General features: G+C 40.9%; 1 protein-coding gene across 1 annotated transcript; it reads left to right on the forward strand.

The window, feature by feature from the left end:
- Positions 1–27,477, forward strand: cyc (basic helix-loop-helix ARNT-like protein cyc). The gene is made up of 17 exons (XM_066744223.1): positions 1–267; positions 7,673–7,732; positions 10,321–10,522; positions 13,590–14,049; positions 16,688–17,224; positions 18,277–18,348; positions 19,810–20,047; positions 22,623–22,715; positions 23,196–23,313; positions 23,929–24,111; positions 24,481–24,727; positions 24,796–24,934; positions 25,027–25,145; positions 25,213–25,295; positions 25,609–25,769; positions 26,042–26,180; positions 26,567–27,477. Exons 2-17 carry the CDS (start codon positions 7,694–7,696, stop codon positions 26,749–26,751), a joined length of 3,015 nt encoding a protein of 1,004 aa, XP_066600320.1. The 5' UTR covers positions 1–267; positions 7,673–7,693; the 3' UTR covers positions 26,752–27,477.
- Positions 27,478–27,567: the final 90 nt, after the last annotated feature.

Below are 27,567 nucleotides of genomic sequence, written 5' to 3' on the forward strand. Positions count from 1 at the left end.
CCGAATAGGCAGCTATCTGTGAGTGATCGTTCGCACTTGTTCAACGTATCCAAGTATATGATTGCCTTTGAAGAAAACCATTTTTAAATTGTTCATCTGGAAACGCGCCGTTGCACGTTTTCGCGTGCAAAGAAATGTTAATTTTCGTATATGTCAATTGTTTAAAGTTTGTGTGTGCAATAATCAATGTGTTTCTACGTAGAAAATTGTTACGCAGCAAATGTTAATACATGTGTCGTGTTATGGTGATGATCCTTCGCACGCTGGGTAAGAACATACTTTTCAGTATTTTGACATTAAGAATTAAATTTTTATTCGGTATGCCCCATCACCCATTCCTAAACTTAGCTTCGTCAGTCTATGTTGGTTTATAGTCGAGCCGAGAATAATAAACTAATAGCAGTAGCTTTTACATGCTAATAAAACGCTCAATTGACTTTTCGCATATTAATAGTTTGAAATGCCCGACTTAAGATAAATAAACCCATAAACTAAGTCGCGCAGCGGCGGGAAAAACAAGCTTGTCTGTTTTCTTCAATGTTAAATCTGTTAAATATTCAACTTGTATAAATATACTTATTTGTACTATTATAATAGTCGCGCACTATCACTGCCTCAGACTCCTATTCAAGAATTAAGTTTATCCCCTTAACTTCCCCGGAAGCTAAAGCTAACGATCGGTTGCAAGTTGCGTCTAATCCTTCGCAATTTGTAATCCTAATACTAATTTTCATCCAACGTATAGAGATTTTTGCGCGAACGCCAATTGCGATAAATTTATCGAGATAATAGAGCATAAAGTTATAGTGACTTGATCGAGCAAACGTCGTCGGCGGTAATTGTTATTGGTGTTTCCGAACAAGATCGACCAATGCCTATAATCTCGCGCAGCAAGTACGGATCTTTGTAAATTAAATCTCCGCCAATGAAGGCTACTCGATTGATCATCCGCTGTGCTATAATACCAGCCGTGTTGCAACTATTAATGCTCTCCCGTATCTCCGCACTCCTCGCCGCGTTTAATACAACGCTGACGTTCAACGGGTCGATGCAAAACTAATAAACAATGTACGGAGCTGTAACAATGAAACTTAACATCTATATAAACAAAATATGCCTCTGGATGTTAATATATTCGCAATTGCAAAGCATCTCCAACTTTTAATATACTTTTACGAATTCCAAAGACACGCGTAAATAAAACACTAGCTTCACCGCTATCGGGAGTAATAAATAGGTCATTTAAAAAAATTATGAATCTGCATTATAATTCATAAGGAACACACACCCTTTCTTGATTTATAAGAGCTTTCGCGCTACAAGAGAAAAATGGCAATATTTACATTCGCTGCATCTAGAAGCTTCTCGGAACTTGCAAATGTTTTTGTCACATTGACGATACAAATCAATATTTCAGACTTTATAAACATTGGAAATATACTACATTAAATATTTATAATTATATATATCAATCTGTTTCTGATAATAAGAAACAGCGGAAGATTATTGACAGTGAGAAATAGAAAGTATATGTGCACATTTGAATATATAAATATAACTGACACTGACACACACTAGTTTCTTATGCGAGAAATCACGTCAGTGACCTCCGCGAAATCAGTCCATTTCGAATGCGCGTCCATTCCTGTAATAGTCATTAGGATAGAGTTGAGCGCGCGCGGTGTGGAGGACAATGCAAAGTCGAGGAATAATAAAATTCTTGCCGCATTATCATCCGCAGTACTGCTAACCTACTGCCAACTTACATAAGAGCGAGCTGCAAGGAACGAGAGTCGCATGGATTTACACGGAACTAAACGCATAATGCGAGGTTAGGTTAGGTCGGTCAGTCCTACGTTACAGATTCGTAACGAAATCTTTGCTTATTGCGCGTCTCTAAGAGGGTGGCGTATTCTCATCTGGTACATCTCCCTCCTTCGCTCCCCCCTCCTACCCAGTTATCGTCAATGATAAGCAGCGCCTGTTATGTCATCCGCTATCCAACGACGATGAGCCCTCAGTTCCTTCACCCATTCAACTCACTTGACTCAATGCATTACAAGATACACAAATTGTTCGCACGAAGACATTTATTCATACCCAACCGTTCAAAAATATTCTTATTTCTTCCCATCAATAAGATTAACGATAGTTTTCTGTATATAGTCTCTTTAATGGTCAGATATTACCAGTTTCTTGAAAAGATACATATTGTTATATTAGCGCATCAAATGAACCAAACTATTACGCAATAATTGCAAGAGTAAATCTCTCATCCATCTCGTTCTAAGAAAATTCATTTGTTAATGACTCGAGTAGTCGAGGGACTTGAGAATTAAGAGCTGGATGGCTGGATCAAAAGTTTTCTTCGTTTTTCGCGAAGACACGAAATACGTCTCGGTGGTTGTAGACGCATGGAACAGATGGAGCTGAATCGAACATTGAACGGTGGAAAACGAGGAAGTTTATCGAAGCTTCTGGTATCGATAGTTAACAACAATTAAATGGCAGAACGGTAGCAGCAAGCATGGCCATTCGCCGCTTTACCGTGTATATATATATATGCATAGACACTCGCGAGTCTTACGTAACATTTCTTGCGTGTTTTGCGGTGTGCATTACCTCATATCAAAGCAATTCTCGAGCAGCGCGGTCATTTTCCCACCGGGAACAGCCCAAAACTCTTTTACGTACTTTTTAGAGTGTTTTAATACCAAGCGGAGTATTTATCGTTAAAATGCTCGATGTAGAAAGTGATCGGTGAAAAACTATATATATACGTATGTATCCATAGCAGCAAAAATCTCTGCAAATATATAACGAAAATTGGTGATGCTGAGCATTATAATATTGACCGAGCAGCAACCTGTGGCAACTGTGTTTGTTGAATAACCTATACAGTATACGTGTATATACACACACACACACACACGACCTTCTCCGCATGCACAGTTGGCATTAAATTGCTTTTCACGCTGCAGAAAAAGAATTTGAAATATTCTGCATTTTCTGATAAAGAGCGATCGTGCGACGTTGCGATGCACCATCAGCTACGATGCTTCGAGAAACGATCTTTTTCGTGGTTGTTTGCTCGCTCGTGCTCGACCGCCTCGACCACCGGATCAAAGTGCAATCGACTCGGAACGGTTGAGCGTTCGCTCGCTTCATCTCTCGCCAATTGTTGCTGTTTCTCGACGAATTATACCGACGATGACAAACAAGATGAGTCAATGGAGACACTGCACTTCCGTTCATCGAGAAATTTTCTTCAACCATGCCTAAGAAAATAATTGTTCGGATGAATAAAATCGGCTCGGTTCGTTTTAGGAACCACACGTCGAATCGAAAGTGAATTTAACAAACGCTTTGATATTACACGATGCACTATACATAAACGTTTGGTATTCTTATAAAATCATTGGCGTTTAGAGTCTCGGGGTGAAATACTCGAGGCACTTTCTCCAGACTGGAGAACTCGCGTGATCAAAGCGTGTCACGTTTTGCCACATCTGATGCTGCAATTGTGTCCAGTCGTGAGCTCCATTCAACGCTGATACCCGTGACGTGCTATAATTAGTCCGATTATTATTTAATCCAATCAGATCAGACGCGTATCGAAAATCCTTTATCAATGTCGGAAGAATTAAATTATGTTATTTGTTATTTAACAGCGCCATAATTAATCTTGGATAATCGATAACCTTTCCGGACCTCGAGATTACTAGTCAAACGTTTAATATAACGTTTCGTGATGAATTATTCGCGTCTGTTTTCAATGACTTTAAAATTTCGAGGAAACGTGCAATAAAATATTGCAAACAGTCCTTCGCTATGACAAAAAAAAGTGTTTACAAAATCACAATAACAATGGCCGACCACTTTGTACATTTACATTAAACTGCACAAAAGAACGATTCAATAGTAATTAATACGGAATTCTTGTAAAGTTAAAAATGTAAATTTGACAAAAAATGTTTACAGCGTTTATCGCTATGCATTTTCTCACGAATCGTCATCTACTATCGTTATGAAACGTTCGAGCCAGTTTTTCTCCGAAACTTATATCGTGTCGTGTGCAAGAAAACACGAGATTTCATTAATTAATGTACGGTAAAGGAGGAAGCAAATTTTATAGGACGAGTTTCGTCAGAATTTCACGTATACGAATTTTACGATTTTTCTAAGAACACGAAGAGATCTTAACAAGAGCTATACTAATGATTCTCGACAATTTTAGCAAGGTGTTGAATCCGATAAGACATATAAGCCCGGGCTTCGGGTTTTCCGCGCTAATTAGATAGGAGCTGCGTGACAAATTCTGCCTAAGCAGCATTTGGTAAACTGAGACCGAAACGCGTGTTGATAGGACGCGTGCGTAGTTGGAGGACTTGGAGGTTCGTTGCTGGCCGAGTCTGATGGACGCGCGCGGTATATCGTCGACGACAGAGAATTTCCAGTTGCGGAGGCAAAACGCCTCGATGCAAAATAGCTGAAAAGGTCAAAGTATTTCAAATGCAAATTCAATTAGGCTTCTAATACCAGCAGGCAAATGCACGAGAAGCGTCGTCCTGCATTTAATAATCGTTCGCGTGTATCTCACCCTGGTCTCGACGTGGATTATTATTAAATTAGAATCCTCTCTGACGTATCCTCCCCCCCCCCTCCTCCTCCTCCTCCTCCTCCTCCTCCTCCTCCTCCTTTACACACTCCATCTGTTCATATTTCGAATCGAGAATTCAATTGCGCTCTCGCCGTACGAATCTTCGTCATTCTGACCACGCGGACTCAAACGAGAAGCTTGTTTGAAAATTCTCAACAATTATTTTATTCTTTTAAGATCGTACGCACTAATACACAGTGATTTGAAGTGAGAAGGGGCAAATGTATACGTATACGAAAAAATCTGTCAAAAGTGACAAAATTGATCGACAGACGGCGCTGGTAGTACGCATATGCAATAATTCACATTCTCATCTCATTGTCATTGGATTGGTGTGCACCTGGTCCCAATACGAACAGACGAGGAACACTGATGAGAATGCGTAGTGGTTTATATGCAAAACTATCAGTGAATTTGATTATTTTTCATAAATTTTTTTCGTTTACGTTATAAATTATAAATATTCGATTCATTCTAATACCGTATCATTATTCGCGTCTTAAACAGAATAAATCCGTCATCTCCCATATTTATATCCAAACAATCGAACAAAAGGTGAAAACTTTCAGCGTAACGATGAAAAAAAATGTAAATTCCAAAAATTCCGGATGTCAATCCCCTCAAAAATGCAATTTACTCCTTAGTGAATTCTACGTACCATGACCAATAACCCTGAACATGTTCAAAGTGCTAAAAAAAAACTCTATTAAAGATGGTTAATGGAATGTCCATAATACACGCGATTGCTATAATAGGCGCTGGTCTTATATTTTGGTATAAGGGAAGTTTTATCGCATTGCCGCGAAAAAGCGGGAGAAATCACGTAGAACCTTTGGAATTTCCATTCTTGGGATTCTCAAGGAAACGGTGCACAATTGTACTCGAATTTATCGCACATTTGGTATACAAGACTGATAAGGAAATATTCTGTCCAATAGCGGTGATTTATACGATCCGGCAGCTTCCTCGTTGTCTAGATCAAACAAAAATGCCAAATATCGCATAATGCTGTTAGGAAGAGGCTGATGTTCTTCATTGCACTATCTAATAATCCACGAAGCAAGCTTTCTTGCGATCGAAACACCGCAACGATTTCTGGTGACAGTGATGATTTAATGAACGACAATCGGGTTAACGTCCTTGACGATAAAGAGCCAAGGGTCTGGGAATTATGTACTTACGTAATCATATCGATAGAACCATGTGCACTCTCGTATAATAATTTTGCCACATCCAAACGCTATGTACTTACGGTCCGGAGACTTTGCATTGCGTAACTAGTTTTTTACGCGATTTCTGCGCGATACTTTTCATCATCCCATCGACCAATCTCTTTATTCTACCTGAATTCGACGTTATGTATTAATATCGAGGCAACGCATTATCCAACGAAAAACGTATCGTACGCTCGGACCCTCGTTTCTGCGTCGTCGCAAAGAATTCGATTTTTGCATGATTTCACTTGAATAGAATTTACAGAACGCAGATGTTCCATGTAACGAGCCAGGGGCCGATATGCATTAACAACCATCTCCTTTGCTGATTTCCACCTGATACGAGTCTACTTCATTTCTGCGCCATCCTCCACCTTCGTCTTATCGTACTCTCGTTATGTATACGTTTTCTATATATATCAACTAAGATTTTTTGATGAATTTTATTCTCTCCTAATTCGCAATTGTAGTCATCGAGACCTTCACTGGTTATATCCGAATATTTTATTCAGACAATCATCGATTCTTCCAATGATTTGGAAAATGGCGATATTTCGTTGTGTAAGTGACTGTGCGAATAAAATGTTTTGCTTTTGGGTCGGGAGGAAATAATATCTCGGAAGGATTTGCTGGATGAGTGACGCAGTAGGAGAATTGATAGGCAATCAACGCGAGGATTATTTAAAGCTAATTAATTATCGAATATCGCTCTGCCCATCAGTGTTTCTTTTTAATTTCGCCTTTGTGGATTAGTATTATGCAGCGGGCGAAAGAATCGTTTTTGTGGTTCATCGATATAGCGATAGGGGATGTCGTCGGCAAAGCATAATCTGTCAGGTACAGGCTTGATAACGTTTACATAATCACGTGGTTAAATTGTTGTACTGTTGTCCGTACGGTTACGTAAGAGGTACTGTCGGCTCAATTCCCACGAGAGCCTCGAAAATCTCTGCACCGCCATGCGCTCTGCCTCTCTCCTCTCATCTGACTTTTATCCTCGACTTTTGTACGACCCCATCCATTTCCCATTCGATCGACACTATTTCATTTCTTTACCTAGAGCGATACGATTAAAACGTCGTTTATGCATCGACTGGAATCTATCAAAATTTATTTACCTGTGTGTAACACGGAGATTTTTGGCGCGGCGTTTGGAACAGAAGCGCGGTTTATGCTATACGGAATTGTCAAGTGGACGCGCCGTGTATATCCGCGCTTTCAGAGTATTCTTCGATATACCGAAGATATTTTGGAGTATTGGCAAAATATGAAAGACTCTTTAAATTTGATCAAAATGCATGTAACGAAAGATTGTACCACTCGTCTTTAAGTGTCCATATTTTAAGCTCGACGAGAGTTATACGTCTCGCGTTTCTTTTCGCCTAATTTGCTTGTCGAAGCGTAAACGAGCGTTCCACTTCCTCGCGCGTATCAATGAGGAATCTGTGTTGATAGAGGGTGGCCAATTATAAAAATGTCAGTCAATCAGGGAGAAGGGGATTTCAGCTGTTTTGTCGCAAAGACCAAAGGAGGGGGAGGGGGGGGGGGGGTGGAGAAAGATTAATTAGGGAGAGCGAAGAAAAAAATTATCTCGTGCTAAAATCAATTAGGAATAATTACAATCGGAAGTTTGTTTCTCGCGATTCACAGGTATTCCACGCACGATAGAACGTTCAATCTGTAGGAACATAAATTGAATGTCGCGTACGTGTGCGACTCTGTGCAGTTATATTTACAATAAGAATACGAGTGTGACAGACGTATACAAGTATACGAAACTGATGTGTTTCACTTTCAGATGCCGACCTAACGAAGCCAGATGAAACAGCGAGGGGAACGTTACGCTGCAAATTCGAAGGTAAGCCTGTCGTGCGATTTCTTTAAAGACCGATCGATCTATCGAAAACAAAAAAAATTAAAGAAACAACTAGAGCTTTTTATAAGAAAAATAAAGAAAAGAGTAACAAACGTATAAAAAAAAAAATAATCAGAATGGACGGGAGTGTATAAGCAGAAAAGTGTCGTTTTTCCAATCAGGTCGAAGGGTGGTACAGTACAATACATACAGTAATAGAAATAGCTTATCTTTGGTCATTTTGAGCCTCGGAGTCGAAGGACGCCTCTATAATCGATAATCTCGTATTTCGAGGAGAAGCCGAAAGGTAATACCAGTGGACGCACACACTCGCATACATACATATATATGTATATAAAGTAGGGTGGACGCGAATCAAAGAGATAATTAGATCGAGCTCGGTCGTTCGACGCAGAGACAGGGGACGATTGATTTTTGCAAAAATTCGAATGGACCGATCGATCCGTCGAAATCCGTTAACGAACGTAAAGTGATAAGACTGGTCCTCGGGGAATAATTGGAAAGGCGAAATCGGTGCAAATTAATCGTCGTGGCTGATCCCTTAGTTACCGAAAAATAACGTTAATGAATGGCGAAGCAGGTTTAGCCGGGGGGATCCGGAGAGGACTGTGGTCACTTCAAACGCGAGGGATATATCGCGGGAGGGTGATATGCCCATCGATAATAACGATTAGCGTTGCGCTACAAACGGACTAGCCTCTCGACTATGAGGAAAACCAGCTTAGCTTCTGTTATTAGCGCTAATTAATACAGTACAATCGGCTATCGCGCCGCCGTCGACCGTGCACCAGCTAGCCATCCGTGCATCTACGTCATCCATAAGGCTGAGAATTAAGGCCAGTACGTATGTTACGCATCTCCCCACCACCAAACCCGTGCAATGCATCCACGCACCGCACCGGCAAAATACTAAATCTTTCGGAACATCAAACGTTCCCCCTTCTTCCAGTTTCGATTCTCTCCAATATTTGTCAAATCCCCCGCACAATATCGAGAAAAAAAGTAATACTGCAAAATGTTTCTCTCTTCGAGTACATTCGTCGACTTACACGATCCTCCTTCCCCTGTACCAGACATTCTCGAGTGTAGACCAGCAACTTTTTTCATAAGATGTACGAGTATATCGCTCGATTGCGCGACGTCCTTCGGGAGAATATTCGGGGTTTCTCTCTGTATAACTAAGGAATAATTTCTTACGCACGGGAGGGAGTATGAAATTGAGAAGCAACGTTTATTCGCGTGCTCCTCCACGCGATTCTATATACCCTTTAAACCACGAGGAGTTTCTTTCTCAGCTTCGTATATCGAGCCGTCGTCGTGCTATGTGTGGAGGTACCGTGCGTGTTTGCATTTTTCGGGCTTCCCGAGCTAAACGTCGAAGGAAACAGTCTCAAACGAGACGTGCGGTATATACGTGCAATATATGTGTTGGTACCAAAGAACTCTTATCGACATCAGTCTTTTCCTCCTTCTCGGCGCATCTTGCATAATTTCCAGCATTGCTCTATTCAGTTTTCTTCACGGTTGCGATCAATGCTCGGCGCGAAATTAAATGCTCGTAGCTTTGCGGATGGTCGGAAGTGTTCGAGAATATAGTAGGGGAGGGGGGAGTTCCGTTCTCCAAATAGAGGCGTCACCAGGTTTCCGTTCACCAGGTGTCGTGGAAACTGGGAGACAGAGCTCATTGGCGCGTTTGGTTGCACTCCGTGGCACCCTCGGCGCGGAGGGGGTAACAGTGACGTATACTACCCCCGTTAAAGCGCGGCGTCGCAGGGCGGTTTCGGTCACTCCCACCTATACCGGTGTTGCGCGGCCACGTGGTATCCGCCACCCGGAAGCGAACAGCTGTGCGCCACTCCCCCTCCCCCCTCCCTCTCTTTCTCTCTGTCCCTCTCACGCACAAAATCTTACTCAAACACCTTCACTTTGCTCTTTCTCCCCCCCCCCCCCTCTCCCTCTCTCGCTCTCGCTCTCTCGGTTTTTCCAGAGAACTGCGCGAGTATTCTCGCATGCCCACCCGATCCCAACCCAACCCAACACGAAGAAACCAACAGTCGACGCACTGGTGCACGCCGGCGATACCGTCAACGCTCGCCTCCGTCGGGAACGCCAAGCTCACGTGCCATTTTTTCCCCTAATCCTCCTCGGTAGCAACGCAATCCTCTTAACTTATCAATTTCTCGTCCCCACCGTCCAGCGAGACACGACTTACTTCCCAAACGCGTGAGAAATTCTTCGACGATAAAATCGTCCGTATCTCTCCGCTTAATCTCTGTGATATAAGAAAACTGCGGAAAGTTCAAGTGAGCAGTTTGGTCGCGCGCGCGCGCGCGAGCTTTGGTTGATTTGTCTTGTCGCAACGGTGCAGCAGAGGAGCGATTCGAGGTGAGAGACGATAGTGAGAAGCAGAGAACCAGGGAAATTTATAGCAGGACAAACAGTGTTTTTTAAAGTTTCTTCCTTTGATTTTCTACTGGAGAACATTGATTTGGAGAGGAATTAAGAGAGGAGGAGGAGTGAAAGAGTGAGTCCGAGGTATCGGGGATTGAGATTGGGGTGAGTCTTTGCAGAGGAAGAGAGAGAGAGAGAGAGAGGTAGGGGTAAGGAGAAGGAGGAGGGGGCACACGAGCTCCTCGTTTTCTGGGGCGTTCCAACGAAGCACGAGGGCAGCTTCTGCCGCCGGCAGGGAAGGCGAGAGGCCTTCTGACCTCCACGAGGATGCCACCACCGCCTCCCTGCCGTTGGCCACCACGTGGATGTACGCGCTCCTCGGTAAGACCAACTCACACATCCTCCAGCCTTCCATCAATCCTCTCAGCAATGGTTGTAGTCGCCAAGAGACTCCGAATCTCTGCGATTCCTCGTTTTATTTTAACCCGTCTTCCTACATATATTTATCAAAATCAAAGTGGATTTTTAAATAAATAGCGCAGGTTCCACGATTCTTTCAAAACTCCAAACATTTGCTATTTGTATTGGACTGTGTTAAGCAATTAACTGCACTTGTTTGTATTCTTCCGATCTAATCTTGATCTCAAAAATCTTAATCCATAATTATCTCTCTAAACGATAGCTCGACGCGAATTAATTTTTAATATCTACGCTACTATTTAATTGTCGAATGATCATTTTTAAACGTGTATAAACGCAGCTATAAACACAGTTCCTCGGTATTTTTAATATCAAGCGCAAGATTCTTCGTTTGCATTTCTTCCAAAGAAACTAAAATAGAATTCCTGGGGAAAAAAAGGACATTCGACTTTTTTGAAAACCGTATAAATACACTTTCTTGTATGATACCATATAATCCAATTAACCGACACTGGTTTGTATCCTTCCGATCTAATCTTGATGAAAAACCTCAATCCGCAATTATCTTTCTAATCGATAGGTTGACGCCAGTGTAAACCTTTGAAACGCGTAAGAAAATTTTATCGCGCAATATCTCTCCGTCGGAAAAAACACTCAGGATTTTCGTATAAACTGGTTTCTCGAGCCATGCTGACGCGAAGCCAGCTGACATTGCGCGTAAAGTTTTATTATGATCGGAAAAACACTAAACGTGTGTATATCGACACAAATTTCTTCTCTCTTTCTCTCTCTCTCCCCATATATATATATATAGTTGTTTTGTATTTTGAAACGGTCATTTGATCAGAGTGATTCCAGTGAAGGTATATAGCGCGAAGAAAGAGCCTCGAAGGTGGATATTTCGATCGAGTTTCAGATTCATGGAAATCGTTGGGTGGAAGAATTTCAGCCGGTAGATTTTACGATACTGCTTGGCCACTGGTCGTGATAATGCATTGGTAGATCATGTTCGAAACTGGTTTACGCGATAGGATCGAATCCTTTCGAACGTAAGGATCGGCTATATCCACGTAATGCACTTTGCAATTTTAGCTCGGAGCACTCGCCAGAGGCCGAGTTTCTATCGGGCCCGCTCCACTCCACTTCCACTACGAGATGCTGCTTGGCTAAATGTCATAAGAACGTTGAATTATAGAAATTAACGCTTTAACTCGTTCGGGGACTCGCGACTCGTTAGGAATACCAAACTTTTCACTGATTCATCATCGACCGACTCGTCTGCTCTCTCAGCGAAAAGCCACGCTACGCCTTTCACTATATCGTATATGAAAACTCACTTTCCACTTTTTTCCACGTTTGTATTACATCTTGAATTAATGCAACAACCCCTTCAAAGAATGTTCTCCCCCCCCCCCCCTTCCCTTCCTCAATTTTTATTCCAAGCTGCTAATATTATCTAGATTAGAAGACAATACGTATTTCCGGATCTTACTTGACCCTGTACGATATAGTCATTCATCGGTAAAATATCCATTATAAATTTTTCGATAATTAATCGTTAATTTATCGCAAATCAACGAGGGACATTCATAGATATAGTCACGAGACTATATTGCAACGTCGCGCTGACATTTACTCGACAGCTAAATCGCAATTTTGTCTTAGTAGAGATTAATGGTAATGCGAGTTTTAAGACTCGATAAAACTTAATGGTATTTCTCTATATCGCTCGAGAGTGCTATCATATAAATGAAATGTTTTTCTTTCACACGTTTGACCGTTTCATCATTGCATCGAGTACAAGCATTAACTAGTGTTTAGCAGGAGCTAACGAATTATTTGTAATAAAACTGTCACATCGCGATAAACTCCTTTACCGGTAAAGTCGCGTTGAATCTAAGCGGCATTTTCGTTGTTCGCGATAATTATACCGTTGCGTAATGTGTAACTCGTGTCGAACAATATCGAGACGACTTTTACATTGGTGAAAAAAATGCAGACAATTTCCTTCTAGTCCATACGTGGCTCTCTAAACTTTTTGCGATCGTTTTGTTTTGTTATATTTATCATAACTCGAGTAACTCTTGAATTTTAATTTTCTTCATAAAGCGTTACTCGCTGGTTCGGCATTCTTCCACTGTACGGTAGTATAGCGCATACACTGTGGATAATTGAATCATTTTCTTCGTGCTGTAGCATAGTATAGATATTAAGTAGAGAGAAAGAAAGAGCAGGGTGAAGTTAGTTGAGAAAGGTCGACGAATCAATTTTGCACAGTGTATAACCGTTAGACGATACACAATAAACAAACTGTAATATAATAAGCGGACTAACGCTGTCTCGCAAAAACTGGTCCCCATTGAAAACTTGATTTTATAGAAAGGCGAGTGATAAAATCGTGCGGAATTACAGGCACAACATTCGTTAATTATTCTTTCTTGGTCGAGTGTAACAGAAACCGAGTGCAATGAAATTGCGACACTCTCGTACATCTTCGATATAAAAGGTAAATATCTAATTTGCAAGCGTGAGATAATTTTCGGGAAGATTTATGCAATTTGGAAAAACGAGTCGATCGTTAATAACCGAGCAATTACGATTTAGGAGGGTTTAATGTTTTGAAAATCTCGTTGAGAGGCGTGTAAATAGGTGCGTGAGTGAGTTAGTGGTGTTTCCTTGCATCCGCCTGGCCGAGTATACCGAGTTTAATAACGCGTCTCGGCCGAGCGATTCGCACGATAGGACCAAGTCTCTCGCATTACGTAAATGCGTCGCGGCGTAACCAGTGATAAATCTCTTATCTGCGAGACTTGCAAATCATTTTATACTCACGGCATCCCGATGGCTCTTCCCCTTCTTCTCCCTCTCCATGATGATTTATCTCGATACTCCTCGCTGATAATCCTGAAAATACGAGATTCTCTTCGGTGGATCGATTTAGCACTGCAACCATTCTGGGGTGGAAGGGGTACGCGAAGAAAAGAAAGAAAGAGAAAGAGAGAAATAAGAGAAGAAGAAATATTTGCAGACGAGGATGGATTATTGGCGGACAGCGACGGTGTCGAGGATGATGTGGCGGTCGGCGATGGCGCCCGAGTAAACTCCTGCCATCTACAGCATCATCAGAATCAGAATCAGCAGCAGCGACGTCGACGGGGGAGTCAGCAACTGCAGCAGCGAGACAGCCAGCGCCAGGGGCCGGCTCAATCCGAACTGGAGGATCTCTTGCGTTACCGGGATCCCGTCCAACAGGAAATGGTTGCCCAGGAACTGACTCAAGGATACACACAGCTCCTCCATCCGGCCCAGGGAGCCCAGAAATTTATTTCTCTCGACGAGCTCGCCTCGCAGGCCCGCAATGACTCTCGCCAGGGGCAACGTTGCCACGAGCAAAACGTTGCCACCACTGCTTCCATCTCCCTCTACCAGCAACCCCAGCAATGTCACGAGCAGCAACGCAGTTACTACGATCTCGCCACCATTCAAGAGTAAGTCGATCGACTCTGAGAGCTTCCCCCTTCTTCTCTTACTCCATGATCAATTTTCTGAAACACAACGATAAATCTTCCCATCTCGATGTTTCAATTTTTTCATATTTAACGCTGTAACGGTGTAATATATGCTTTTAGTTTCAAGATGTTCAATGAACGACATTACGCTTGTCCCTTTTGCGATTATCATAATACAATAAGCTCTTAAATACGGACGGTTTCTTATAGAATCGCGGTGCACTGTGGCTGCTGCTCCGGTAATACCAACGAGAACGTATCGTGTGTGGCAGCCTGCGTTTCTTTACGACGATTCATTCATTGTTTGATTTTGTTCTATCCGCAAAAATCATTGTTACACACTCGCGGCACGTTATCGATGTTAAACAAATAATTGAATCTTCTTTTATTTGTTCTTTATCGTTTTTCTGCTTCAGCAATGATAAAATAAATGAAATCAATCGATCCGCTTTAATTATTACGAGTAGCATTTGTATATAGACTCGTAGCATTCTCGTGCGTCACAGAGTCATTCGTGTTTTATTTATCGGGAAACGAAAAAACTGTTTTTCGCAGGAGTTGACCCTTACCCGTATTATCAGTGATCTCTTATCGAGGCATTCTACAATCCGTGATGTCACGAACGCTTGGTGTGCTGGTGTGTACCTATAGAGTGCTGTAATTTAATGATTGGGGATATGTTAATGCATTAAATGAACGCTATGCAATTTCGTAAGTCGCAGCGTGTCATGCAGGAGAGAAGATGCAGGTGTTGAGAATCAAACGTCAATCATTCATTGAAATGCTAATATCATTTCATTTCTAAGCTTGAAAGTTAATCTTCACCTGGATTTTTTTACGAGTCCATCACGCAGAGTTTTTAATATTAAATCGAGATTTCAAAAACCTTGCACAACATAAATTAATTTGAAAAGTTGTATGCTGCACTCTCATTTATTACCATTTCACCAATCTGCATGGAATATCATCCCACTTTTAAGTTTGAATGTAAATGTTCGCATGAAGGTTGTTTACAAATTAATCATCCAAGTGCTTATTATAATAAAGTTGAATCGAGATTCGAGGAATCTCTCAACACGAATTAATTACAAGAATTGTATACTGCACTGTATGTAGTATGATTTCACGAATCTGCACGAATTATAATCGCAGAGCACTATACAAATCCCGAGCGTCGCTAAAATTAGAAACTTTTAAATTGTATAAATCGCCGTCTGCGGTCAGCAAAAAGAAGCTACGTATCGTTTTGGAGGGAAAAACGCCCGAGGGAAAAATGTCAGTGTGTATCGGAAGAGTGCGGACGATGGAAAAAAGAAAAAGGAACGTTTCCTCGACATCTTTGAAGAAACTGACTCTCGTCAGTCGAGATGTTATTAGTGCAGAAACGTGTGTGGCACGGGAGAAACAGCAATTAATGTGTCGCGTGCGACTTTATCTATGAATAAATAGAGTTACGTTAATCGCTCGCGTTACGTCATATTATACGCAGAACCACTTGCACTTGGTGGTAGCGGATAACTGGCCGACCTTGATCCTGAGCTTTTCTACAAATGCGAAAGAACACGTTTCTCGCATTTTCCACCAAATTAACGAACACTTTGTGTGCGAGAGAGATTCGCCAATTGGAACGAGATAGAAATTTTGTTCACTGCAGGTTCCCACGCATTGCAGTCAACGATATCTCTCGCGTTGCGTAACAATTACTGACAATTTCACTGCCAGTTTTATCACGCGTATTATACTTTACGTCGTTACGTGAAATAACTAGTGACAATAAAGGCGGATTGGAGAAAAGTTGCGCGCGTGGCTTGTCGGAGGTCGTTCGATTTCGAAATCCACCATCTAATCGAGTACGGATCAGCGGGGAAAACGGCCAAGTACACATTCGAGCGAGCCGAATGGTGCCAGAGATCAATTTATTTAATCCGTTTGAACAATGCATTTCTGTCGTTTACGTTCACTCGGCCAGCCAGCGTTGTCCTCGTTGAAAAAATTCATTAATTCGCAATGTTGATTAAAAACGGCTGTAAAGTTTCGTTACGAGGCAGATTCACCGTGGTGGAAGCGGAATTTACGTGGATTAACATTGATTCGAATCGCAGCACGTTTCGCTGCATTGGGAAAATGTATACACAGGACTATCGACAGTTCGATACTCCCGGACCTGTTGCTGCATGTTGACCGCGCGTAGATAGGACGACCAATAGGGCGCCTTCTCCTCCAACTAAAACCTGTTTTCCATTTGCAGAACTATACGTTCACCGCAACGGCGAATCTTTTATTTATTTAATACCCTTGTAAATCCTTCATTTATTAGGCTTCGAAATCTCTTTGCCGTCACGTGTTTTATCAGGTTACTTCTCAAGTTATGGTATATATAGATGTATATATATAATATATGCAGGGAAAGACGAAAAGCTTTATTGATGAAGAAATGAATTAATTAATTTTCTCCCAAGCTTCGTTCGCGTTAATTTTTTAGTACAAAAAGATTCAATCTTAAAAGTGGTATTTGGTTAAAAAAAAACTTTTCTTACAAGTTTTTTTCTTATTGCATGTTTAAATAAAATGGTTAAAAGAGGTTAGGAAGATTATAGTGTTTTCTGATGATTTTCAGAGGCTCGTGTTCCGCGGTCTACTTCGGCGACATAGGCCCAAGTACGGGGGTGGGTGAGCTTGGTAGCGGCTCGGCGGGGGGCGGTGAAGGTCTGGCACCAGCGGCTCCAACCCCCGCCAGCAACGGCAGCAACAGCAACAGTAGCTGCAACAGTCAGAGCAGCGCAGCAACCGCGGCTACTTCAACGACCACCGTCGCCAACGTCGCTCCCGGTGTAGCCGCGGTGGTCGCGACAGCTGCGGTGCGGAAGAACGCTGCTGCGGCCACCCCCAGTCCTGCAGCAGCCAACGTCAGCCAGAAGGTCGTCGCGGGGGCAGAGCCGCCCCCGCACATGGAGACACCCCCACACATGCTCCCCGACCAGCCATCGCCCACCTCCGCCAACCTTTATCATCATCGTCATCATCGACACCGTCACCATCACCATCACCACCACCACCATCACAGAAGCACCTCCTCCACCCCCAGCAACGAACCACCAACGGACACCAAAGAAGATTATCCATCTTTCCCGCGAAAACGAAAACTCTCCTGCCAGTACGTTTGTCTCCTTTCACCTTTTTCAATTTAATAAATCGATCATTAATGTATATATACCGAATGATAACGAAAATTGGGTACAGTATGACTAAACTTCTCCTGTAAAAGAGCATAGTGTCTTGGTCTTTTCAAATTACATTTCATCAAGAGACATTACCGGATTTTTTTTGATGAAATCATAAATTCACCAGTCACCACAAATAACTTAAAAACTTAACCGGAGCCCGCGTGACTTTTCAATCGATCCTCCTCCAGGCACACAAAGTAGGTGGTTTCCTCGAGTTACGCATTAACCCTCTGCTTTTCTCGAGGTCGCTGAAAGGGAAGCCAGTTCCCGACACGCTTTCCACTCTGAGGAAACTCAGTTTCGATCTCCGTCGACACTTCGTTTCACGCTGAACGCGGGCTAATTGCCAATCAAGTTTTCGACGAATCGCGTCAAAGGCCTCGACGTAGATGGCACGCGAGATTCGTCCCTCTTGAGACTATTGTCGAAATTATCGCTGCGGACCTAAATCAAATCGAACATACCGAAAATTCTGAAGATTTTTTCCTGGAATATCGTTATTAGCATCCTTCGTGCTTCTGTTGCATTTTTTACAAAATAATAAATTGAAAGCCGCTTTGTCAGAGGTGTTTGATAAAAATACACGAAGAATGAAACTAGCAAGGACGTGTAGAGTGTCGAACAGGAAACCTCTCAGAGTTACGTTCCGTTTCTTCAGGCAAATGCTGCGAGGAAGCTGTACGTGAGCGAAACTTGACGAAATTCCAGCATCAAAGGGCTGTAACGCGTGCTAGGGGAGGGTGTGTTAGTCCAAACAAGAAATTATTTCAGTATGTCCAACCACCCTCCGCAACTTTGAATACTCGACCAGCTTATTTCACGGTTAAGTGAATTCGTCGCGTCTTGCATAACCCAACCACCAAGCTTTGCAATCAAACGCAATGATTTGCCAACTTCCCACGTGCTCTCATAATTATTTTCAAGAAAATCTCCGATCTTCCCTCGTAGCGGCAAACCTCTAATTTCTCTTTCTATTTTTCAGCAACGACAGTGATCTACTGGACGATGCGGGAGACGATGCCAAATCCGTTCGTACAAACGACGACAGCAAAAAGTGAGCCACTTTGAGAACCGTCGAGATAGAAGCGCTACTATAAAATATTATATATAATGTTGATCGAAGCTTTGTTCTGGGAAAGTTGTTACCTTTCGAATGTTTGAGAAAAAGGAGAATCTGGAAAAATTTCTGTGGGAAGAAAAGCTGAAAATTAATGTTCAAATATGCAGTCTCTGTCTCTTGTTAAGATTGAGTGAATCAATTTGAACTTTTGTGGTCTCGTTTGAAAGCTCCTATCAATATTATACAATGAAAGCTTTATGAGATTTTTAATGAAATAAACCGATCTGAAGGTATATTCATAGAAAGTGAAAATTAGATATAGTATGATCAAACTTGGCATAAAAAATTTTATAGTATCTCAACTTTTGTGTGTAAATGAGTTACATGCCACCTTTGACAGTACCATATCTCTTGATAGTATTAGGGAAGCGTACTACGAAACAGTGGAATGTTGATCGAGGCATCGTTCTAGTAATGCTGTTACATCGTATTATGTCAGGAATTGCCAGGGTGACGATCACCTTGACCCGTCTAGATTCTTCTTGCCGAGGCTTCGTAATGACGTCGATAATCCAATCTGCCCCTCCGCGACTCTCGGATTCGTCCAACTTGTAGCTACTGATTTTCTCGAATAGCCATGAAAAAATTATATCGAAAGTCTGTTGTACTTATTTGTAAAAGCGACTGAGACTGTATGTGTGTGTGTGTGTGTGCAGCAGGGGAGATGTTGAGTAATCCTGGATCTATATGGAGATATGTTATGATGCAAAGCCAGCTTTGGAAGAAACAGGACTCGGTTATAATAATGGTGATAGGGTATGATTAGCGTGTAAAATTACGATAATCAGATCTGGAATTAATAGGAGGCTGGCGTGAGATTAAACGTGTAGTAAAGGGGTACGAGTTTCTCTAGTGGGCGATATATATAGGTAGACGCACATATATCCGTCTCGCCGGTCAATTCACGTAGCTATGGGACATGAATGCAAATTCTTTGAAGGTAAATGACGCCGATGGTTGGTGGCTGGCTTCAAAAGTGTCCTTTATACGACTTGAATCGTCTTGCATAATGGAGCACAGTGCAACGTCTATTGGTGGCCCAATCATCACCGACACAATCCAATCCGTCGTCTTCAATCAACCACAAGAGCAAAACGATCTTCTCCGTTGCTGCACACTCGCCCTCGTCAAACCCAATCAAAATATATAAGCCCCGTATCCAACTTGAGAGAATCGCTCCAGACTCTTTTCAGTTTTCCACTAGATTCTCGTCACTGAAATTTATCAGAAAATATTGATCGAGCCCATCGATTCTTCTCCCAAAGCAAATTTACCGATCGCGTATTGCTGATGTATAGTGTGTGTGTGTGGGTAGAATGATGTAGCCTTAAATTCATTACGAACTTTCCAAGAGTGTATATAAATCATTGAGTATAAGCCTATTGTGTTTTGCAGACAGAATCACAGCGAGATCGAGAAGCGGAGGCGGGATAAGATGAACACGTACATAACCGAGCTGTCGGCGATGGTGCCAATGTGCCACGCGATGTCCCGGAAGCTCGACAAGTTGACCGTCCTCAGAATGGCCGTCCAGCATCTCAAGACCATCCTCGGAGCAGTCACCTCCTACACGGAGGGTCATTACAAGCCTGCCTTCCTCAGCGACCAAGAACTCAAAACTCTCATCCTCCAGGTGAATCTCGACCTTTGCGCGAATCTAGATCATTGTGTGTCATGGAATTGCTTCATTTTTCTATAAGAAAAAAAAAGTACAGAAAAGACATTAAATTTTCCATCAACACTTGCCGATATTACCTCGAACAAACCTTACATATAGAATTGCGTAAGTTCCAGACAGACTCAAGAATCATGCGCCGGGGGTCAGAGCGTGATCCGGGAAAACGCGAAAACCAGATGAAATTCCACGTGCATTGTATACTAATATCACGGTACCTAGGAGTTGCGTCATTTTCAATCGAGAATTTTTATCACCTTTCAAAATTCCAAGTTATATATACTATATTCCAGCACAGTATAAATAAGTCAAGGCGTGAAAAGGTAGTTATAATTCAGTGGGTAATTATTATTAAAGAGGTATGCGAGCGAGATAATCTCGCGAGAGTCTCGGTGAAGCTCGTTATGCACTTAACGCGGGATAAGTAACGGGCATGGTTGGTGAGGGACGTAGAAAAAAATAGGGAGAAAAAATGGGCGTTCTCCGATCGAAGTGAATTTATATAGAGCCGCCTGGGCCCAGCCTTTCTTACCCAGGCTTATATATACTCGAAGAAGGAAGTGTTTCCTTTCCGCAATAATACACGTCGTTCTTAACTCTTACAATCCGCATACGTAAGATCGAAGCCCGTGGCTAACCTTTCTCCCGCGTGCTACAGATTTTTTCTTTTTCTTCACCGAACAGTCCCGTGCCTTCGAAAGAGAAGGTTTCGAGTCGCAGATTTATAGCTGCGCATTTATTTCTTGTCTATACGGTGCTAATGGCGCCGCGAGCCTCCAACACACTCCTTCGCTGCTAATTATACAAAAGCACATTGCATTTGCTATATACATGCATATAAATGCGTATATGTATCAGGGAAGCCGTTAAAAAGGGTATTTTTTTAATTTACTGACACGCCCTCTCACCAAATGTACTTTAATAATTAATAAAAAATACCCCTGGAGATCGCGTCCTTAAAAATCATTCTAGAGGGACTCTTCTCGGTCACTTTCCTATTTAAAATTAACATACGATTTTCAGGGACTTGGGAAAATAATTTTGGATTTTTCGTGACCTTACCTTCAAATTTTTTTCAGCTGATATATAGTTAAAAAGAAAATTCATTTCCAAAGTCCCTGAAAATTCTATGTTAGTTTTAAATGGAAAAAGTGCATATAAATGACTCGGAGGTATTACCTTTAGAATGTTTGTTAAAAATGTAAACTTGAGTGATATCAGTTCTTTAATTATTAAGAGTGGACCTAGAGACCGATCTAACGAAAATGAAAAAATATCCTTTTTAAGAATTGCACTCCAATGTATTTTATATATACGTGTGAGTGTGTAGTATATAAAGGCCAGTGGAGAAATGTTCGATAAAAGGAGCGACTGCAGTCGACCACTAATAATCTCCGGGCCACGACGAATTAGATATATGTATATAATATACCTACCGTTTGAACTGTCCAGGAGGCATAATTATACACGAGCGCAACTTTACTCCGGATTCCGTTACGCGACTGAGCAGGAACTTCGCGAGCCTTGCTGTGCTATTGCTTGTCGGCCTGCATTTCTCATTGTCGTACACGTTTATCTTTTATCGGGACTTTCCTGAGCGCATTCACCTCGTCCTGCAGCGCGCACCAGGTGTAGCTAAATAGTATATCCCATTCGAGTGACCACACCCGGAATACCTGAGCAATCGCCACCGCGCGCGCTTCAGTCTCTTTCGAAAAGCTCGCAACTGTTCAAATTCGCCATTGTTCCTCGACGAAATTCATGCGATTAAACATTATCCAATTTTGTATCGCTCCTAAACTTGGTATCAATAATTTACAATAATTTATATCTATATTGTTTTGATATAAAACTTCGATTCTACGATGAAACGTTGATAAAATACAAATGTACTTTGCTTTCCCACGACTCCAGTCATCGTTGCACAATCTGATTTTTTCAAATGCTTCAATTTCGTTTCATTGACTTTATATTCGGCCAGAGAATCGATTAACTTCGTCAAACTTTCTTTGCTTTAATAATATGAGCTTGTGCAATTTAATTTTGTATCTATTATCATACGTTACATGTGTCAGCTTTGACCAGATATAAGATTAAAGTAATTTCGAAATTTTAATTAAATTCTTAAAACTTCATTGAATCTACGTTGGTAAATAATCCATGAAACTTGACAAATCTTCCTCTGTTTAATAATATGATTGTGCAATCCAAGAGTTTGCATCCATCACCATGCATTACATTCATGAGATTTGACCAGTTATGGACATAAAGTAATTTCAATATCTAAATTGCAATGCAAATGCTCGCCGCGTGATTGATTATGGAAAGTTGACGCTGTGAAATTGGAGCGAAGACTCGATCAGATGCAGCAGTGGTAATTACTGTGTAGGAAAACTAATAAAGTTTCAGATTTGCGGGATAAATAAATAAATATTGGAATAGGAATAGAAAATCTTGTCGAGACTAGTTGCATAATAGTAATTAATGTTTCATCCGAAAGTGGCGCAACTAAATAACATTTCTCTTGTTTCAGGCAGCCGAGGGTTTCGTCTTCGTTGTAGGCTGTGACCGTGGAAGAATTTTATATGTGTCCGAGTCCGTCTCGCAAACTCTCAATTATTCTCAGGTATCCGATCAATGGTGTCCCGTTTCCCCTTGGCATTATTTCCCATTTGGATTGATAGCACGGTAGACAAAATAACGTTCGGATGCAATCTCTTCCAAAATATCAGTTTGGTTCGCCCACTGAAGTACATTTCGACTATATAAATATAATAAGACATGTAAAAGAATTGCTAAAGTTGAAAGTAAGAGAAAATTTATGAATTTAAAAAACTTTTATATTACTATAGTCTTCTGGAAGATATTAGTAAAGATAAACTATTAATTATACATATGTCATAAGATGCAAATGTTGTACAAGTCTTGGATACGTCGACAATTTATACAAATTCTGTACTACCATTACTTGCAGTTTATATGTCCGAAAGCCATTATGCATAAATTGATTAAATCCTCAAGTATCATAAGTGCACTTGTGTTATTATATAAATTATAAGCTATAATTTTAAAGAACTTAAAAGTCACTTGTTCAATTTTTTTGCAGGGTGATCTCTTGGGTCAAAGTTGGTTCGATATTTTGCATCCCAAGGACGTTGCTAAGGTAAAGGAGCAACTTTCATCCTCCGATCTCAGTCCCAGGGAGAGATTAATCGATGCCAAAAGTAAGCTGAATTTTTTCAATAATTTTCAATCTGCGCTCGATTAAGTTGTTGCCTCGATGCAGCGTGACTTGTACCTCTAAAAGTGGCAATTACTCATCGATACTTTCTACATATTAATCGAAGCTTGTAAAGTGATCGAACACGTCGATATAGGAATTAACATTGCTAAAATTGCATCATTATCATTCTATAAAGATCGGTATAACTCGGTCAACGTGGAAATTTACGAATTCGAAACACGTCTGCGCTATTTCCGTGGTGAAGCAGAGTAGAGAAGGCACTCGCAATGATTAGGCGAAACACGGGAGTGAGCAATAAAAAGCCGCTCGATGCGTTATGACGCGACGACAATAAAAACTCTCCATAGTTAAACGAGTCATCCTTGTTGAAACGAGAAGAAAAATTAACGTGTTCCTTGAGGGCGACTTGCAGGATTATCGAAAACCGATTACTGAAACCTAGATCGACTGATTTTTAGCAGAATTTATCGTTAGGAGGGAAGATTTAAAAAATTAATATCCAACGCGGAGTGGCTCGAGGTATATATAGTGACGTCGATCAGATAATGACGTAGGGATCATGAGGAAATCTAAAAGATTTGCTTGATATTCGCAGCCATGTTGCCGGTAAAAACCGACGTGCCCCAAGGAGTCTCGCGTCTTTGTCCTGGCGCGCGAAGGTCCTTCTTTTGTCGGATGAAGCGGAAGGTCGACAGTGTTCGAAGCGCTGAGATGCAGGTGAAAGAGGAAGCTGATGCTACCACCGGATGTCATCGGAGGAAAAAGCAGCAGAACGTGGGTAAGTAATTTTTAATAATATTAATATTTGTAGGGTCCGCCGATTAAAACGTCCCAGAGCGCAGAAAAAGTGTATCTCCATAACTGCAAGAGATATTAACATTTTTCATCGTATATAGGATCTGATCTAAACATCGTATGTGCTATTTGCGCAAATCCTTTCCGAGTGAAAATAGCAAGGCGTTTCGAAAAGATACCGTTCTGCAAAATTTTGATATCTCTTATACTACAATAGTTAGCAGGGAGATGCACGTCTGCACTTCTTCTTGTATCTTAATTTCTGAAGAATTTTAACTATAGGGACCTATATATTCATAGACGATTGATACTTTTCCGAGTCTCGAGTCTTAAGAAACTTGATTGATTTCAGATTGGAAATATTGCGTGATACAATGCACTGGATACCTCAAGTCTTGGGCACCGGCCAAGATAGGTTTGGAGGAGCAGGAGGGGGAGGCAGATGGGGAAGCTTGCAATTTGTCGTGTCTCGTGGCAGTTGGTCGGGTGCAACCGGACATATCGGCTGCCTCCAACGCCTCCAGGAGGCCTCGTCTTCGAAGCATAGAATTTATATCGCGACACGCGATGGACGGCAAGTTTCTATTCGTCGATCAGAGGTTCGTGTCACTCGTCGTGACCTTCTTTAAGATCCGATTAAGGATTTTTCAAGACGTTTTCTCTTCAGGGCAACCCTGGTGCTAGGCTTCCTTCCGCAGGAGCTCCTCGGTACCAGTATGTACGAGTATTATCATCACGAGGATATTCCTCACCTTGCGGAATCTCATAAGGCAGCGCTGCAAGCGTCCGACCGAGTCACAACGCAGGTTTCTTCATATTTCTTTTATTCATTCTTCTATGATCTATGTCTATATAATAATTAATTAGAGTCAATAACTCGTAAAACTCTCGCATCCAGGTTTATAGGTTTAGGAGTAAAGGATCTAGCTTTGTAAGGCTCCAGTCTGAATGGAAGTCGTTTAGGAACCCATGGACCAAAGATATTGAGTACTTGATCGCGAAAAATTCTGCGGTTTTGTAAGTGCACTACTCGTGGTTTCTTTCTCCCTTGATTATGAAACTTAACACTCCTCGTTTGCTCTAGCTGCAATATGCGTCAAGGAGGAAGTAACGCGAACAGGTCCGAGGACTCCAGTGTTCAGGGCAATTATGATTACTTCGCGCAAAGTAAGTGATGGTTGTGGCAAAAAATTACTGAAAATCTTTATTGAAGGAAACATACATTTTTAAATAGGAAAATAAGTATTAGAAAAACAAACGCACATTTTTAAATGGAAAATATTTGAAATATTATGTTCAAAAGATAAATTCTGAACCAAAAGACTGCTTGTCAACTTTGTGCTACTTATTACGTAATATTACTACCACACTATAAAAATATTGTTAAGATTACTTGACGCAAAATAGGTGACGATTTTAAAATAGAGAAAGATATACGAGTAAAACAAGTTTTAACATAATCTTGTGTTTTATGCACCAGGTAATGGCGGATTGGAAAGGCTGATCTCAAGCCACGTAGAGGTAAGTAAAATAGGACGACAAATAGCGGAGGAGGTTCTGGACCTTCAAAGGCGCGGCGAGGACTCCTCTTCTGGCAGCAGTCCTGGGCCAGGACCAGAACCTACTTTGCTAAATACTGAGGTAATTACTCTTAAACAAATTAAAAGTCTTTAAATAAATGGAAAGTTAGAGAATATGTATTCTCATTTTATCGGAAATTGTGGCTTAACTTTGGAGTAACTGGTAATTTTTATTATCAAATAATTAAGCTCCCTCAAAACAATTTATTTTCAATATTGAAATACTTTATTCATTATGACTTATACTGAAAAAATTAGAAATTGATCGTTGAGATTTTTTCTTTTATTTTTAAGATGAAATTCAGTTCAACGTTAATCTTTTTTATCGAACAGTCGCAGATTACGTCACCCAACAGTGTCCACAAGTCATCTCAGCCTGGGATTGGAAGCGATAACAGTAGCAACCACCCTACTCCAGTTTATAGTCACGTAGTGAACAATGTGCAGCTCAACAGCATCGCGAATGACCAAGGTCATAGCTATTACTGTCTCTAAGGAGTCGTTTCTTGGTGTGTAGTACGATTGCCAGATTTATCAGTTGGGGAAGAATAGAAATAGGGCGTAGCATGTTCTATAGCACGAGATAAAGCAAAAACATTGTTTAAAACACTTGAAATAACGAAACAATCATAACTACCTTCAGTTTATTCCTATAAACTAGAGAAGCCCTATCAAAATAATCAATATATGATATAGATTAGTTTGAGAAAATTTAAAGACATTTGCTCCCCATACTTGGCAATGTATTAACTGACTTTTTGTTTAATTTAAAACGTAGTGAATTTTGTTGATTTAAGTTCGATTCGATAAATTTAGGTTATTGAGTATGTAACGCGTTTTGTTTTTGTTGGATTTTAGGCGCACCGCCGGACGAGGATATGATGGAAATGATTGGTGGAACCGCCATAAACGAATCGCCAAATCCGGTGCCTTCTGATGGTAATGATGAGGCAGCTATGGCCGTTATCATGAGTCTTCTCGAAGCTGATGCTGGTTTGGGTGGTCCTGTTGATTTTTCGGGTCTGCCCTGGCCACTTCCATAGTTAGTACGAAGGACGACAGTGATTATAATTATGGAACTAATGTCCTTTGGTTCGATGCGCTGTCTCAGCAGAAATCTCTTATTTTTTTTCTTGTATAAATACTTTAAAAACTTCACTCATCTTTGTGAATCATTCTTTTTCACAAAACAAACTGAATATATTCTTTTTTTATTGTATTTCGGATAAAAAGAGGATATGAACTGAGACCGGTGCTCACATGTACTTCTTACTATAATAATAGTTTTAACGGTGCTGACAGGGTGCTATATGTTTGAGACAGAGTCAATTGTTAATATTTATCATTTATTCTTTTAATGTTGAGTCATGAAGCTGTATTTCGTTCGATTAAGGGACGTTGCTTAACCTGAAATACTCGTCATGATCAAATACTGTGGAATGTGTGAAATCTTCGAGATCTCTGTGTGTTTAGCTTGGTGAACGTTTTATCAATGGCAATAGTTCAACGCATCGCTGTATAGTTTGAAATAAGACATCTGTGTGTGAAAATATGTGTAAGGTACTTTCGCCGGACAAGATGCTAAGTGTACCTAATTAATTTTTAAGAGCATTTATGTTGACAATGTTTACATCAGAATCCAAATCTATATTATATTCATTTTAATATTACGTCGATCACCTCCAGAAAATCTGAAGAACAATTCTGAAACTATTTTAATGTAAGACGATTGTTAAATAATTCAATAATAATAAAAATTTATAAAGATATTTCTGTGTGTAGAATTAACGACTGAAATGTCAGATTTATGTCAAACTCTTATTAAGATTTACTTATATATATATGTATATTATTCAATG

Source organism: Prorops nasuta, unplaced genomic scaffold (genome assembly GCF_024137725.1).
Source record: "Prorops nasuta isolate Cenicafe-Biocafe unplaced genomic scaffold, Cenicafe_Pnas_1.2 PNAS00038, whole genome shotgun sequence".
NCBI lineage: Eukaryota > Metazoa > Arthropoda > Insecta > Hymenoptera > Bethylidae > Prorops > Prorops nasuta.

Excerpts from the sequence above, each read along its gene's own strand:
- cyc (XM_066744223.1), top strand. The coding sequence starts at position 7,694 with ATGAAACAGCGAGGGGAACGTTACGCTGCAAATTCGAAG. Across the intron at positions 14,050-16,687 it reads GATCTCGCCACCATTCAAGA|AGGCTCGTGTTCCGCGGTCT; the intron begins GTAAGTCGATCG and ends GATGATTTTCAG. Across the intron at positions 17,225-18,276 it reads AAACGAAAACTCTCCTGCCA|CAACGACAGTGATCTACTGG; the intron begins GTACGTTTGTCT and ends TCTATTTTTCAG.